This window comes from Littorina saxatilis, linkage group LG16 (genome assembly GCF_037325665.1).
Source record: "Littorina saxatilis isolate snail1 linkage group LG16, US_GU_Lsax_2.0, whole genome shotgun sequence".
In the NCBI taxonomy this organism is placed as follows: Eukaryota; Metazoa; Mollusca; class Gastropoda; order Littorinimorpha; family Littorinidae; genus Littorina; species Littorina saxatilis.
In genome coordinates this window covers 50346415-50363009 of record NC_090260.1, presented here as the reverse complement: position 1 = coordinate 50363009, position 16595 = coordinate 50346415, and the positions used below count along the sequence as shown (strand labels likewise).

The window sequence follows — 16595 nt, the reverse complement described above, 5'->3', positions numbered from 1 at the left end:
TGTGTAGAATCATGTGGTTCAATACAATCAGAGAGTACTAATATTTTAGCAGCTACAAAACAATTGTACTTACAAGTTGTGCATTGTGCAGAATCATGTGGTTCAATACAATCAGAGTACTAATACTGTAACAGCTACAAAACAATTGTACTTACAAGTTGTGCAAGAGAGACATTGTGACATGGGTCTTGAAAGTTGGTTCATTGGTTTGTGACTTAAATACATCAGGAATGGAGTTCCACATAAGGCCCCACGAATATGAGAGACTGAACTTGTACAGGTCAATTCTTTGGGTTTGAATAATCCATGTGTTTAATGTTATTGATATGTTTATTTTGTAACTTTGAAGCCATGACTCAAGATGCATTCCCTGACATAATTGTATATATTAATTATTACACCTTTGTTATAGGAAAATCCTAATTTGATAGGAAGAAACTGTAATCTTTTATAATCATACGTGGAAAGAGATGTATATTTAAAATAAATAAGTTATATCTTTCCTTGTGCGTAGGTTAGAAACTGTTTAATCTTTAAAATCTGATATATTTTTAGATGAGCTTTTGCAAAGCGTTTTCGGATTTTGTGACTATGACAGGTTATTATCAATGGTTATTCCCAAGACTTTATGGCTTTCGACTTTGGTTACATCTTGATTTCGTATTTACAATGTCGGAAATCTAGATGATAGATTTGATCGTTTTTATCTCGTGGTTAGACGCATGCATTTAGTTGTATTTGGGTTCAGTCACAAATGGTTTAGTTCTGACAATTCTAGCAATCGATTCAGGTTTTCTTGGAGGACTTTTTGCTATTTCAATAAGATCTTGGTGACCGGAATGAATTGTAGTATCATCTGCATCAGTGTACACATGTACTTTACAAATATTGGAAGGTCGTTATAATAGATAGAAAATAGTAAAAGACCAAACATGGAACCTTGTGGTGCTCCAAACCTTTGTTTACAAGAGTGTGATTGGTTAAAATAAAAGTACTTTAGATTTTAACATGTAACCAGAATTAGTTGTCAGTCAATTAGGTCAAAAGCTTTAGTAAAGTCAACAAATAGCAGCACAGAACAGGTTATTGTTAATTGGTCAGTCATTGGTCAAATAAATTGTTTCACATGAGTGTTTTGGGGTTAGTTTGTTTGATTTTCGTGCATTAATTTATTGTTCTCAAAGTGTAAAAGAATGTGCTCATTGGTATGTTTAATATTAAAAAAACATATTGAGAAAGAGAGGGAAAGAGAGCGAGAGAGAGAGAGAGAGAGAGAGAAAGAGAGAGAGAGTGAGAGAAAGAGAGAGACAGACAGACAGAGAGAGATCGAGAGATAGAGTTAGAGAGAGAGAGAGAGATCGAGAGAGATAGAGAGAGAGAGAGAGAGAGAGAGATAGAGAGAGATCGAGAGAGAGAGAAAACGAGAGAGAGAGATCGAGATCGAGTGGGAGAGAGAGAGAGTTCTTTAAGCATTTTCTTACACATCTTTAAACAAATGCGCAACTTTTCTTTGACTCTTTTTCACTCGCACGTTTTTCAGTGGGATGCTCACAATTGAAAGGAAGAGGGCGTTGATCACTTGTAGTCAGAAAGACAGCGCTGCTCATTGGTTTTAACCAATCCATCATCGGCTTAGATTTATCATTTTAAAAGCTACGTTTACATGACTGTTAACGAGAAAAGTACAGTGACAGATAGTCACAACCCGCAGCTATGCCAACAGGCAGATATCCGTACCACACAGTGACTCTGGCAGTCCCTCCGAGACAAACTCTTGGTCCGAGCACGTGACGACCACGCTCCGTTCCGCACTGCTGAACTTCACGCTGAAGACTCCGTCCTTCCTCAACACAGCGGCTGCCTTGGACTCGTCGTAGTCTGCGAAGTCCACAACGCTCTTAGAGCCCTCCTTTACCTGCCATGGGTTGGTGGTTCTGTTTTCGCTAAACTGAATTGCAGAAAGAGCATGCGTTAGATCAGGACATACTTATTTATATTGGCAAGTCTCGTTCACATTAGCGTGTTTCTCACGAAGTTCAACAAAAGTTCTTCTGAAAAATCAAAGCGTAAGCTTCCGTTCTAAAAGAGGGGAACAGATCGTGTCTTATTATACAAGAATCGGTTTAGCACTATGCATTTCCTGTCGTAAACAACATCAACCGCAACACTAAGCATCATTATAATCACCAAAGCCATCATCATTAACAACAACAACAACACCAACAACAACAACAACAACCATGTCAACCCCACCACCATGATTACCACTGTCACCACTACCATCACCATAACAACAACAAAACAACATCAACATGACTATATATCTATCCGATAAACGACCACATTTCTATACTTGTTCCACTCAGTAGACAACTACATTCATTTAAATCTATTTAAAGTACCATTCCGTCTCCAATGAGGTCAGCTGACCAATGAAATATTTTCGTGTAAACAGCAATACGAACTTGATGAAACACATTCACACTAACACTCTACACCTTTGAATGGCACGCACTGTAACGGTTTCTCTTAAAACTGTGTTTATGTACGATTATTCTTTTTGATCGCTGTCTCTGTTATAAGTAGGCCAGTGAGGTGCAACAAGACAAATGTCCATGTTTATGTACAATGAACATGGACATTGAAGTTGTCTTACGTTATCTAATCTTATCTTATCATATCATAAATGTGTGCTCGATTTCTGTCCAACCCAAAGTAACTGCTTAGAAGTGTGAAGAGAATCAAATTATTATGACATAACGATACCACCGCGCATCAAGTTTGATCATCGTGCCCAACTGCGCCAGAAGTCTGACAGAGTGATTATGCTTTCATCACCCTGTGGCAAAAAATCTCCCTTTTTCTGAGAAAACAAAACCCTGACTCAAAAAGGAAAGTAAATAAAATACGTACACACCTCGTTTCAGCGGATATTTAAAGTATTGTTCTTATAGTTCGTGGTCATGAAATATCTCGCTAAAGCTCAAATTGTTCATGATCAACTAACATCGACCATTCTGTTGAATATCCACTGAGACTCGGTTTGTAACCCCTATGTAAACGTGCGGCTTAGCAGATGTGTGTTTATGGTCATTCCAAACCTTGTCCAGTCGTCTCACTGAGGTTCGTATCTTCACGAATTCACTGGTATTAGCGTTGACCACTTTGACCCACACGGTGTTCGGGGAGAAACGGTGACTGTCTTCCTGGTCTACCGCGCTGCCTGGAGTGACCTTGACCCGGTAGTCCCCGCACGTGAAGTCCGCGAGACGATACTTACATGGAAGCTCCACGTCCGTTGTTTCTCCGTTGAACATTGTCAGTGTTCCGTGACGTCCAATGGAGCATGCTTTCTCGTCTGAGAGAAATCATAGAAAGGAAAATATTGAGATGGAAACATTCTAATGTAGTGTTGAAGTTACATTGGAAGTCCTCTGTACCATCTTGTTTTATTGTCATGGCTCTTATCTCTATTTCACACATGCACGCCTAACACAGAAAAGGACAAGCGTGTTGTCTCTCAGCATTTAGTTATAGTCATATGTAGCGTTGACATGGACAAGCGTGTTGTCTCTCAGCATTTAGTTATAGTCATATGTAGCGTTGACATGGACAAGCGTGTTGTTTCTCAGCATTTAGTGGATAGTCATATGTAGCGTTGACATGGACAAGCGTGTTGTCTCTCAGCATTTAGTGGATAGTCATATGTACCGTTGACATGGACAAGCGTGTTGTCTATCAGCATTTAGTGGATAGTCATATGTAGCGTTGACATGGACAAGCGTGTTGTCTCTCAGCATTTAGTGGATAGTCATATGTAGCGTTGACATAGACAAGCGTGTTGTCTCTCAGCATTTAGTTATAGTCATATGTAGCGTTGACATGGACAAGCGTGTTGTCTCTCAGCATTTAGTTATAGTCATATGTAGCGTTGACATGGACAAGCTACATGTTGAACAGTCATTGTTGTTGTTTCTAAGTATTAGGTGAACAGTCATGTTCCGTTGACATGGACAAGCTACATGTTGAACAGTCATTGTTGTTGTTTCTAAGTATTTGGTGAGCAGTCATGTACCGTTGACATGGACAAGCTACATGTTGACCATGGTTGTTGGTTTAACTACACCTACTTTTAAAATGTATTAAATCGTCAATTTCTTTAGTCAACAACTTTAATCGGTATGCTCTTTCAAAACATTGTGTTTACGAATTTGGGGTTAGACTCAGCGGTACGAGGTTTGAATAATTGAGCGGTAGCAAAACGCACCCGATTTAAACCCTTGAAGACTTGTTCCTTTTAACATATCTGTAGGTCGGAGATGGCAAAATAACCCCCATATCATCGGTGACTTAAAGACAGAAAGGTCAGCCAGGTACAGGGCAATCCCCAAACAGGCAAATGTTCGGAGGGGTTATTTAGAACACATTGTAGAGAGAAGATCAAAGTCGCTATACTATTGTTAGATCAGTATACCAAAACGTAAGCTAATGCGCACCAGCTATGAAGATAATTCGTTGAACTCAAACTCAAATAAAAAAAAAAAGAATCCCTTCGTGTTTAACTCACGCTTGCAAGTGGTTCGCTCTATTGACCAATGACACGAAGGCAATCCTCCAAGGGGGAGACACATTGTCCACTATATCAACTGATCCTGGATAATCTCAAGTAATTGTACACCAAATATGAAGTAGGTCGTTCAACAGTGATATCAGTGTTTTAAATGGTTGCATTTCTGGGGGTCACCAGGTCCTTCAGTGTTAGGTATAAAGAGAACCCATGTTAATCATACCTGCCAATGAGAACTCAAAGGTGACAACACTGACGAACAGCACCAGAGGTAGGAACAAGGCTGATGACAACGGCATCTTCAAAGTTTGCTGCAAATCAGATCTGACAACAAAGTGGCAGTGCAATCATTACACCAAATCACCTTAACTAGGAGAGCACCTTAACTAGGAGAGCACCTTAACTAGGAGAGCAACTATCATTTGTGTTCACTCGAAAATGTCACTGTAAATGTAACTCTACTATAACGTTTGTAATGTTAAACATTGGAGTGACGTTTTCACCCTAAATGTCCGATTCAAACGCATGTGACGTCACGCATATTATACTTTTGTATTTTCTTTTTGTCAATTTGCCGGTCGTTTTTCAATTTTCACAAGTGAATTTGGACATATCTGCTTCGGTGCATGAGGGACGCTGACTGGCCCAAACAATCGCTAACACGCCCGTGCAAACCGAAACGTCTTTCCCTTGAGCAGATTACTGACAGTCACGAGCAGCCCTGTGTGCAAAGCCATACTAAATTGTGTTAAACATTGAGCTTGTGGCACAAACATAAAAAATGACTATCTTCTGCCTTTGAACATTATTCTTAAAAAGTCCTGTAATATTGTTTTATGTTTAACAAGAGTAATTAGTGTGTTTTTCACTGTTTTGAATGTATGTTACTTGTGATAACACAAATACTGGGCTCTTTTGTTTTGTTATATTTAGTCAAGTTTTGACTAAATATTTTAACATCGAGGGGGAATCGAAACGAGGGTCGTGGTGTATGTGCGTGTGTGTGTGCGTGTGTGTGTGTGTCTGTGTGTGTGTGTGTGTGTGTGTAGAGCGATTCAGACTAAACTACTGGACCGATCTTTATGAAATTTGACATGAGAGTTCCTGGGTATGAAATCCCCGAACGTTTTTTTCATTTTTTTTATAAATGTCTTTGATGACGTCATATCCGGCTTTTCGTGAAAGTTGAGGCGGCACTGTCACGCCCTCATTTTTCAACCAAATTGGTTGAAATTTTGGTCAAGTACTCTTCGACGAAGCCCGGGGTTCGGTATTGCATTTCAGCTTGGTGGCTTAAAAATTAGTTAATGACTTTGGTCATTAAAAATCGGAAAATTGTAAAAAAAAATAAAAAATTATAAAACGATCCAAATTTACGTTCATCTTATTCTCCATCATTTTCTGATTCCAAAAACATATAAATATGTTATATTCGAATTAAAAACAAGCTCTGAAAATTAAATATATAAAAATTATTATCAAATTTTTTTTTTCGAAATCAATTTAAAAACACTTTCATCTTATTCCTTGTCGGTTCCTGATTCCAAAAATATATAGATATGATATGTTTGGATTAAAAACACGCTCAGAAAGTTAAAACAAAGAGAGGTACAGAAAAGCGTGCTATCCTTCTCAGCGCAACGAATACCCCGCTCTTCTTGTCAATGCCACGTGCACTGCCTTTGCCACGGGCGGTGGAGTGACGATGCTACGAGTATACGGTCTTGCTGCGTTGCGTTGCGTTCAGTTTCATTCTGTGAGTTCGACAGCTACTTGACTAAATATTGTATTTTCGCCTTACGCGACTTGTTTGTGGTTAACACAAATCAATAATGATATGACGGGCGCAGTGGCTTGGTGGTAAGACGTAGGCCTCCTAATCAGGAGGTCGTGAGTTCGAATCCCGGTCGCTGCCGCCTGGTGGGTTAAGAGTGGAGATTTTTCCGATCTCCCAGGTCAACTTATGTGCAGACCTGCTAGTGACTTAACCCCCTTCGTGTGTACACGCAAGCACAAGACCAAGTGCGCACGGAAAAGATCCTGTAATCCATGTCAGAGTTCGGTGAGTTATAGAAACACGAAAATACCCAGCATGCCTCCCCCGAAATCGGCGTATGCTGCCTGAACGGCGGTGTAAAAACGGTCATACACGTAAAAATCCACTCGTGCTATACGCTAAAACCATGAGTGAACGTGGGAGTCTAAGCCCATGAACGAAGAAGAAGAAGAAAAAGAAGAAGAAGAATAAATCCACTTTGTGTTTGACATAACACAGATAATCAATGTTTCATCATATGCGTGGATGACATGACAACATCTTTCCTCTTCCGTTTAATGTATCAGGTAAAGTAAGACGTAAGACGTAAGACGTAAGACATTTTATTGATTAAACACACAAGGTTCATTTCAACGGGGAGGGGGGGGGGGGGGGAGTCAGTAATACATGCCGTGTGTTTGTATTTATGGACAATCACCCGGTTTTATCTCTTTCTCTCTAACATATATATACTCACACGAACGCACGCACGCTCTCACTCTCTCTCTCTCTCTCTCTCTCTCTCTCTCTCTCTCTCTCTCTCTCTCTCTCTCTCTCTCTCTCTCTCTCTCTCTCTCTCTCTCTCTCTCTCTCTCTCTCTCTCTCTCTCTCTCTCTCTCTCTCTCTCTCTCTCTCTTTCTCTTAAACATAAAGACATATCCAGCGCATGAATTAACAATATGGATAGGTGCAACGACAAACAAGTTTACAGTGCTAACATACATTATCGGCTTTCAATCATGTTCTATCGTTCCACGGCACAAACTCTCTCTCTCTCTCTTTTTCTCTCTCTCTCTCTCTTTCTCTCTCTCTCTCTCTCTCTCTCTCTCTCTCTCTCTCTCTCTCTTTCTCTCTCTCTCTCTCTCTCTCTCTCTCTCTCTCTTTCTAACCTACAAACATTTCCAGCGCATAAATCAACAATATGAATAGGTACAATATCAACACAGGTGTACTACACCAGCATACATTATTTGCAATCAAACCTGCTCTAACATTCAACGGCACAAACTATGTATAACCATCGCCGTCTCGTTCACCTGTTCCACATTGGGTAGCTAGTCCAAAAAACTTTTTCTTTTTTGAAAAACACGATATAAGAATCTGGCCACATGCACCACTGAATCTCCTTTATCTACAGACATAACACGTATAATACTGTTCGCATCTTCACTCTGGTTTTTTTCTCTTAGTATTTTGACATCAAGTCTATAATCACAATATCCTTTGCATACAAACAATACATGTTTCTCGTCTTCCACGTCCTCTCTGCATACAGGGCAAATCAAAAGGCCCGGTACAACGTCGGTTCGATAGCGGCATTTGTGAGTGTTTATAGGTGAAATACCAAATCGAATTTGTATGTATGCATCTCGAAAACAGCGGAGCTGAATATGGTCTATAATACACTTCAACGCGAATTTCTTGTTTAAAGAGCGAATAAAATTCAAATCGCTCCGAGTTCATGATGCTGTCGTGCCAGTCTTGCTGGAAGCAATCAAACAATCGTTGTCTGAATACTGTTATAAATCGATTCAAATCGCCTACACCTTGTTGCAGCCAGACATCTCCAAAGCCGTACATGCATAACATTTCTTTCAAATAATGAGACCATGTTTTCTTGCCATAACCCTGTAAATGTTTCATCATGTCATATGCTTTCCTTGGGAGTCTTTCGCTTGGCAAATGTAACACTCTCAGCCAATACTTTATACAGCGAACCGACGAAGTGACATAAAGTGGGTAGCGGCCTAAGTCACCATATACCATCTTGTTTGGTGTTTGTCGTCCTACACACAAAAACTTCTTGCATGCAAACAAATGGGCTTTCTCAAGAGCTTCAAACCTTTGGAATCCCCACAGCTCAGATCCATACATTAAGATCGGGAGGACCTGTGCGTCATATATTTTAAAAAATACGCTTCTAGGTATGTTGCCTAGCCTCCACAAACATCTTAGGATTTGGCCAGTCCTTATCTTTGCCTTTGAGGCCAGATCGCTGACCATTAGCGTCAATGACAATTTTGTGGTGAAATTTAGCCCCAAGTACTTGTAGCTGTTCACAACCTCTATGTCCTCGTTTCCGTACTTCCAGGCTTCATTTGCTGCCAAAAATCCTCCTTTTCTAAAAACGATTACCTTTGTCTTATCCAGGTTGACCGTCATGGAAAACTTATCCGATATCTTATGTTTTATCAATCTGTTTCTGTTTCTGTAACCCGGCTGCGCTATATGATATCAAAAGTACATCGTCGGCAAACAGCAATATGAGAATCTGCATCACGTCAGGTGTTAACTGTATTCCATGTTTACCGTTTTGAAACATTTCAAGTGCCAGTTCATTAATCAGGAATGAGAACAATGTTGGTGAAAGCACAGAACCTTGAGGGACTCCACATGGACAACAGAAAAACTCCGATGCGTGGATGACATGACAACATCTTTCCTCTTCCATTTAATGTATCAGGTAAAGTATTACAATGTAGAATCGAATTGTTCTTTGTTTCAGTTAAGGATTTTTGACATGTCCTGGTAAAGCCTATGCACTGAAACAGACACTGACTCGACAATGAGAATGGTGGGCACGTTACTTGGCCTGTGCTTAAAGAAGAAAATCTTCAATATTTTAACCATCCTATTACTCACTTTGTTTTCCTTTTTTTCTCTCACTATGTTTAGTTCATTTCAACACGTAAACATTGAGAAAGAAAGACACAAATAATCCTGAATTGATTAAACTTCCAAAACTAATGTCGACATGATTGTGTTAGACTGATATAGAGAAATGAAATACTAAGCAACGGAGCACTTACCAACTAGAAGGCTGGGCTCCAAGAAGAGAGATGATGTGGTCGCTGTGGGCCGAGATATTTATACGGCTACATCTCCCTGCACAGTGGGGTTTTTTCATCAGCGAATCACGTGCATCGCCAGCTCAGCGTGTATCATCTCCTGTCAGGCCATTGGTTAAGCTCAGCTGTTGCTACAACTAAAACACCCCCCCCCCCCCACCACCACATTCACTCTCCTGTCAGGCCATTGGTTGAGCTAAATGCTCACTCAACAGTTGATACAGCTAAAACACTCATCCCCCTCCCCCACCACCACATTCACTCTCCTATCACGCCATTGGCTGAGCTAAATGCTCACTCAACAGTTGATACAGCTAAAACACTCACCCCCTCACCCACCACCACATTCACTCTCCTATCACGACATTGGTTGTATCTCATATAATCCTATTTTTGTTGCAATGATTGAAGAAACATGCCAGTTAATGAAATCACACACACGAAACCGTCGATGTAGTTGATGGTTTGTTTGGATGTATTATGCATTTCTTTATGATAGTAAAAACTGTCTGAAACTATTTATCAGGCGTGATAATGCCGTCGACATGTTTTTATATTTTAGACAAATGCACACAAAATAGGAAGTTCTGCCGAGTACACGCATCAATGACAAAGAAAACTCACACCATAACATGTATGCCACAAAACAATGAAATATACAAATAGGTTTTTACTCCCCTAATAATTCATAATACTTCCAATCAAATAATCAACTGCATCGAAGATTTTGTGTGGGTAATTTCATGGACTGGCAAAGATGGTCACCCATCCATATTTCTCCAATTAAGCTATATTATGGACGTGAGTGGGTGTTTTTTTGTGGAAAAGATCCCCTGTAGACTTATGTTTTAATTTACAAGTATGTTGTCCAAATGTGTTTGCACACAATCTGCTGCCCTGCCGATTACACTCATCACCGACGGAAAAAAAAACCACATCATAAAATGCCCCAAACAATCAAATATACAAACAAGATTTTACTCCCCGAAACAAATGCATAATGCATCTCATCAAATCATCAACTGCATCGAAGGTTTTGTGTGGGTGATTTAACCGACTGGTAAAGATGGTCACCCATCCATGTTATTCCCGTTACGCTATATTATGGACGTGCACAATTATATCCCTAAAAAACCGCCATGGCGTCAGACACTTGGGTTCAACGTTTGATTGCAAGTCTACCATCGTCATTGTTGACAGTACCAAAATCACAGCTATTTTTATGTATTCCTTATCAGACTAAATCACCTTTTTTTATTGAACAATTATCTAAGACTGTTTTCATTAATTGTGTTGTTTATTTTTCATTGATACACCCTTAAAAATAATCCTCAGTAAAACCACATTGCATTGGACAAAAAAAGTGTAAGTCCCAGGGAGATAATTTTAATTTTTCTTCAAACACTAAATTGATATCATCCAAGAATAAAGATCAAGAAAGACCACATCAAAATAGCTTAACATTGTGGCCACCGGAGACCCACCTTAAGTTTTATGTAAACGTTAAAATGATGTCATTAAGTAGAACTTTGAGTAAACATGGTAATGTCAACCTCCCAAGATTGTATTGTTTTATGTATGTGTGGGTGTTTTTGTGAAAACGATATTCCGTAGGTGTATGGTTTAATTCCACAGTGATTTTATATTTTATATTTTAGACAAATTCTCACAACATGTGCAGCTCTGCCGAGTACACGTATCACCGACAAAGGAAAACAAAAAAAACATAACATGTCCCCAAACAATCAAATATACGAACAGATTTTTACTCTCCTAAACAAAAGCATAATATATCCAATCAAATCATCAACCGCATCGAAGGTTTTGTGTGGGTGATTTATTCGACTGGCAAAGATGCTCACCAATCCATGTTTCTCCCAGTAAGAAATATTGCGGACGTGCACAGTTATATCGCTTATAAAGCGCAACAGCATCAAACAAACGAGCAAACAAAAGAACAGAAAATTAATAAACTGCTCGTGCATATATATGTGGGAAGCATCAACCACGAAGAAAAAAACCACATACAATGCCCCCATACAATCAAATATACAAACAGAATACATCTCATCAAATCATTAACCGCATCGAAGATTTTGTGTGGGGGATTTAATCGACTGGCAAAGATAGTCACCCATCCATGTTTCTCCCATTAGGAAATATGATATGATGGACGTGCACAGTTAGATCGCTTATAAAGCGCAACAGCATCAAACAAACGAGCAAACAAAAGAACAGAAAATTAATTAACTGCTCGTGCATATAAATGTGGGAAGCATCAACCACAAAGGAAAAAAACCCACCATAAAATGCCCCCATACAATCAAATATACAAACAGATTTTCACTCCCCCAAAACATCGCAGAATACATCTCATCAAATCATCAACCGCATCGACGATTGTGTGTGGGTGATTTAATCGACTGGCAACGATATTATAGACGCGCGTGTGTGTTTTTTGTGTGGACAAATCTCCTGTAGACTTATGTTTTAATTTACAAGTATGTCGTCCAAATGTGTTTACACACAGTCTGCAGCCCTGCCGATTACACTGATCACCGACGAAAAAACACACACACCATAATATACCAAAAACAATAAAATATTCAAACATTATTTTACTCCCATAAACAAATGCATAATACATCCAATCAAATCATCGACTCCATCAAAGGTTTTGTGTGGGTAATTTAATCGACTCGCTAAGATGGTCACCCATCGTTGTTTCAATTAAGCAATGTTATGGACATGCACAATTCTATACCTTAAACAGTGCAAAGGCATCAAACAATTAAACAAGAAAAAGAAAAGAACATCAATTTAAACTGATTAGGTTTTTGACGATTCTTGGGTTCAACGTTAGATTTCAATCCTACCAACATCGTTGTTTCACAGTCCAAACATCAGTTCTATTTGTATATATCCCCCATCAAATTAAAACAACTTGTTATTGAACATAAATAATTATATGACTGTTAGATATACTTAAAAATACCCCTCAATAAAAACAAAACATTATGAACAAAAGACATTGCGTCCAAGGGAGATAATTTGACACGTTATTTTGTTTAAACACTAAGTTGATATTCTCCAAGAATAAAAATAAGAAGGACAACGAGGTGTAGCTTAAGCATTGTGAAGAGAGTTTCGCCTCACGTTTTCTGTAAACGTTAACATGATTTCATGAAAAAAAACAATCTAAAAACTAAGAAATAGGAAACATGATTATGTCCCCCTCCCAAGACTGTATTGCTTTTAATTGTCTTTTTGTGTGTGTGTGTGGGTGTTTTTATTGGGAAAGATATTCCGTAGGAGTTTGGTTTAATTCCACAATGATGAAGTCCAAATGCTTTTACGTTTTAAACAAATGCACACAACATGTGCAGTTCTGCCGAGTACCTTTATCATCGATGAGGGAAAACACCCCCCATAAAAAAAAATTAAAAAATCAAATATACAAAGAAGATTTTACTCCTCTAAACAAATGCATAATACATCCAATCAAATCATCATCCGCAACGAAGATTTTGTGTGGGTGAGTTAACCGACTGGTAAAGATGGTCACCCATCCATATTATCCCCGTTGCGCTATATTATGGACGTGCACAATTATATACCTTAAAAACCCCAAAGGCATCAAATAAACGAGCAGCAACAAGAATAACAGCAAATTATACTGATGAATGTGTTCACGATTCTTGGGTTCGTCATTTGATTTCAAGACTACCATGTTCCTTGCTGACAATACAAAAATAAGGTCCATTGTCATTTATAACTTGTTGTTGTTGTTACGCAATCGAGCTCCGCGACTGACCAGAACCAGGTAAGTATAGGTTACAACACGAGTGGTTTTTTATATGGCTTGTATTTCAGTCAAGACCCAGCGGATGAATATCATCGGGAGACACGAGCCTCTGGCGAGTGGCTCTCGATTGATATTCCCGCTGGGTCTTGACTGAAATACAAGCCATATAAAAAACCACGAGTGTTGTAATCTGTATATCCCATTCTACCATCAAACACAAAGTGTAGACTACTAGCGGCACTGTTGCGATCTGTGCAGTGTAAAACATTGTTGCCAACGAGACTTAGCCCTTTTGCAACCTTAAACTAAGTGACCGTCGCTGAAAAATTAAAACGAATGAGTGCATCGATAAGTACGCGGTAACACTACTTTCAGACCATTTTAAAGCTTTAAGTAAAAGTTTATAAGATGCAAGAAAGTAATGAAGTCGTATAGAAATTAATTTAGTTGAAGCGCACAATTCTTTTGTTTTGCGTTTCAGGTCGGCAGAACGGGCGAAACGGGTTTGGGACCCATTTGGCTTACTCGATTCAGAATCGATTCCACGTTGTTTTTCTCGAACGTGTGTAATTAGGCTTATTGACAGAGAAGCAAATTTTAGGGAACAAATATGTAGGTTTAGATTTAACCATTTGCTCCCTATTTGAAATGTATCTACGTGATAAACTGTTTTGCGAGTGTGTTTGCATGGATGAACTTAAACTGGTATGGGTGTAAGGAAAACGCGACCGACACGTCTGTCACCGCCGATTGATTGCATTTTGAAGGAATATGACTGGATTACGGAAAAATACACACATGTTAAGTTCTCGGATACCTTCATCGCCAATGTGGACTTACTGCAGAGCCAGGCAAAAGAGTAGACTTGCTCGCAAAACACGTGAAACAGCCGATAATTGATACGGCGAAGCCCAACCGTGCCAGGTAAGGACGGTCTGACAGATTCTCAAAACTGAGTCGTCTGCTAACGAAGCAAGGGAGAGTACTCGTGTTTTTGTTTTGGTTCGCTAGCATCTGGTTATCTTGTAAGTTGAATGTTCGTTTTTTTCGACCTGCATTGCTTTCATAATGAAAGAAACGTTTGCTTATTGCATCTCATACATCAGATCAGTTCTGAGATTCATTTTTGCGTGCAACTGATATGGTTTTCTGAGCCGTGCAATACGATTTTGGAACTTCATACACATGTGTCACATTGTTCGGCGCGAGGTCAAAGGTCGGGAGGAAAGTAGTTCTTCGCCCAAATCGGAATCTGCACTATAATATATTTTTTTGAGTCCATGATGTATTTATTGAGCTATAAAAATACAACATATATACCCATACTGAAGTAACAGAGACAAAGAAGGGAGGTCATGGGATATTACTGTGTATTTGATAACCGGCTATTTAATTCGGTCGATTTAGAGGGTACTCTTACTTGAGCGGCGGTCACGTGATCCCTGTAAACGAAATATTTAATACACCGCCAACCCCACCCCTTTCCCCCCTTCCCCCCAAATATAGCAACTTGCACCTCCCACTTGCGGACTACATATGAACTCAACGTTTCCATTCAGTAAAACCGGCACGGTTGGCCTAGTAGTAAGGCGTCCGCCCCGTGATCGGGAGGTCGTGGGTTCGAACCCCGGCCGGGTCATACCTAAGACTTTAACATTGGCAATCTGGTGGCTGCCCCGCCTGGCGTCTGGCGTCTGGCGTCTGGCATTATCATGGGGTTAGTGCTAGGACTGGTTGGTCCGGTGTCAGAATAATGTGACTGGGTGAGACATGAAGCCTGTGCTGCGACTTCTGTCTTGTGTGTGGCGCACGTTATATGTCAAAGCAGCACCGCCCTGATATGGCCCTTCGTGGTCGGCTGGGCGTTAAGCATACAAACAAACAAACCATTCAGTAAAGCACATCAAACGTGTTTTTTACATTTAGTCAAGTTTTGACTAAATGTTTTAACGTAGAGGGGGGAATCGAGACGAGGGTCGTGGTGTATGTGCGTGCGTGTGTGTGTGTGTCTGTCTGTCTGTGTGTGTGTGTGTGTGTGTGTAGAGCGATTCAGACTAAAGTACTGGACCGATCTTTATGAAATTTGACATGAGAGTTCTTGGGTATGATATCCCCGAACGTTTTTTTCATTGCTTTGATAAATGTCTTTGATGACGTCATATCCGGGTTTTCGTGAAAGTTGAAGCGGCACTGCCACGCCCTCATTTTTCAACCAAATTGGTTGAAATTTTGGTCAAGTAATGTTCAACAAAGCCCGGACTTTGGTGTTGCATTTCAGCGTGGTGGCTTAAAAATTAATTGATGACTTTGGTCATTAAAAATCGGAAAATTGTAAAAAAATTATTTGTTTTATAAAACGATCCAAATTTACGTTTATCTTATTCTCCATCATTTGCTGATTCCACAAACATATAAATATGTTATATTTGCATTAAAAACAAGCTCTGAAAATTAAATATATAACAATTATTATCAAAATTAAATTTTCCAAATCAATTTAAAAACACTTTCATCTTATTCCTTGTCGGTTCCTGATTCCAAAAATATATAGATATGATATGTTTGGATTAAAAACACGCTCATAAAGTTAAAACGAAGAGAGGTACAGAAAAGCGTGCTATCCTTCCCAGCGCAACTACTACCCCGCTCTTCTTGTCAATTTCACTGCCTATGCCGTGAGCGGTGGACTGACGATGCTACGAGTATACGGTCTTGCTGCGTTGCATTGCGTTCAGTTTCATTCTGTGAGTTCGACAGCTACTTGACTAAATGTTGTATTTTCGCCTTACGCGACTTGTTTCTACTTGAACCAGAGGTGATTGATACATGTCCTGCGTTTAACCCTTGCCTTTATTTATTTCTGCATGCGGGTGTCATGTAAGGAACATTAACATGCCTGGTAAATCGTGTTTCTTTGAAGCGAAGAGAATATTAGTCTGCAGTCTACATCGCAACAGCAGTGTTCTGCATTATCCAGCTGTCGATATCGCTCAAGTCAAGGCCCCAATGGAACACAGATATAAAGCTGGCTTATGTGTGTGTGTGTGTGTGTGTGTGTGTGTGTGTGTGTGTGTATGTGTGTGTGTGTGTGTGTGTGTGTGTGTGTGTGTGTGTGTGTGTGTGTGTGTGTGTGTGTGTTAGTGTGTGTGTGTACTCGTCTGCTTGTTTGTTTAGTTGGATGTTTTCTTTCTTTGTATAGACATGTGATCTTAAAGGTTTTCTTGGTTGCAGATATCCGGATCGGTAATTGTGCAGAATGTGTATTGTTACTACTGACTTTTGTTCGTGTTTGTTTGAAATTGTTATTTTCTGATTGTCTTTATGTACACTTGGTTGGTT

The 16595-nt window shown here is 39.5% G+C and overlaps 2 protein-coding genes across 2 annotated transcripts in view; one reads left to right on the top strand and one right to left on the bottom strand.

Moving 5' to 3' along the window:
- The window catches only part of LOC138951197 (uncharacterized), a 39775-nt gene extending 30315 nt beyond the window's left edge, over positions 1-9460 (bottom strand). Inside the window, exons 1-4 of the mRNA XM_070322850.1 lie at positions 9413-9460; positions 4791-4891; positions 3102-3358; positions 1738-1948 (exon numbers count right to left, since the gene is read on the bottom strand). Of these exons, the coding sequence (XP_070178951.1) occupies positions 1738-1948; positions 3102-3358; positions 4791-4866 (544 nt within the window). The 5' untranslated portion in view covers positions 4867-4891; positions 9413-9460. The remainder of the gene's footprint in view (positions 1-1737; positions 1949-3101; positions 3359-4790; positions 4892-9412) is intronic.
- The window catches only part of LOC138951204 (uncharacterized), a 336181-nt gene that overhangs the window by 51574 nt on the left and 268012 nt on the right, over positions 1-16595 (top strand). The window lies entirely within an intron of this gene.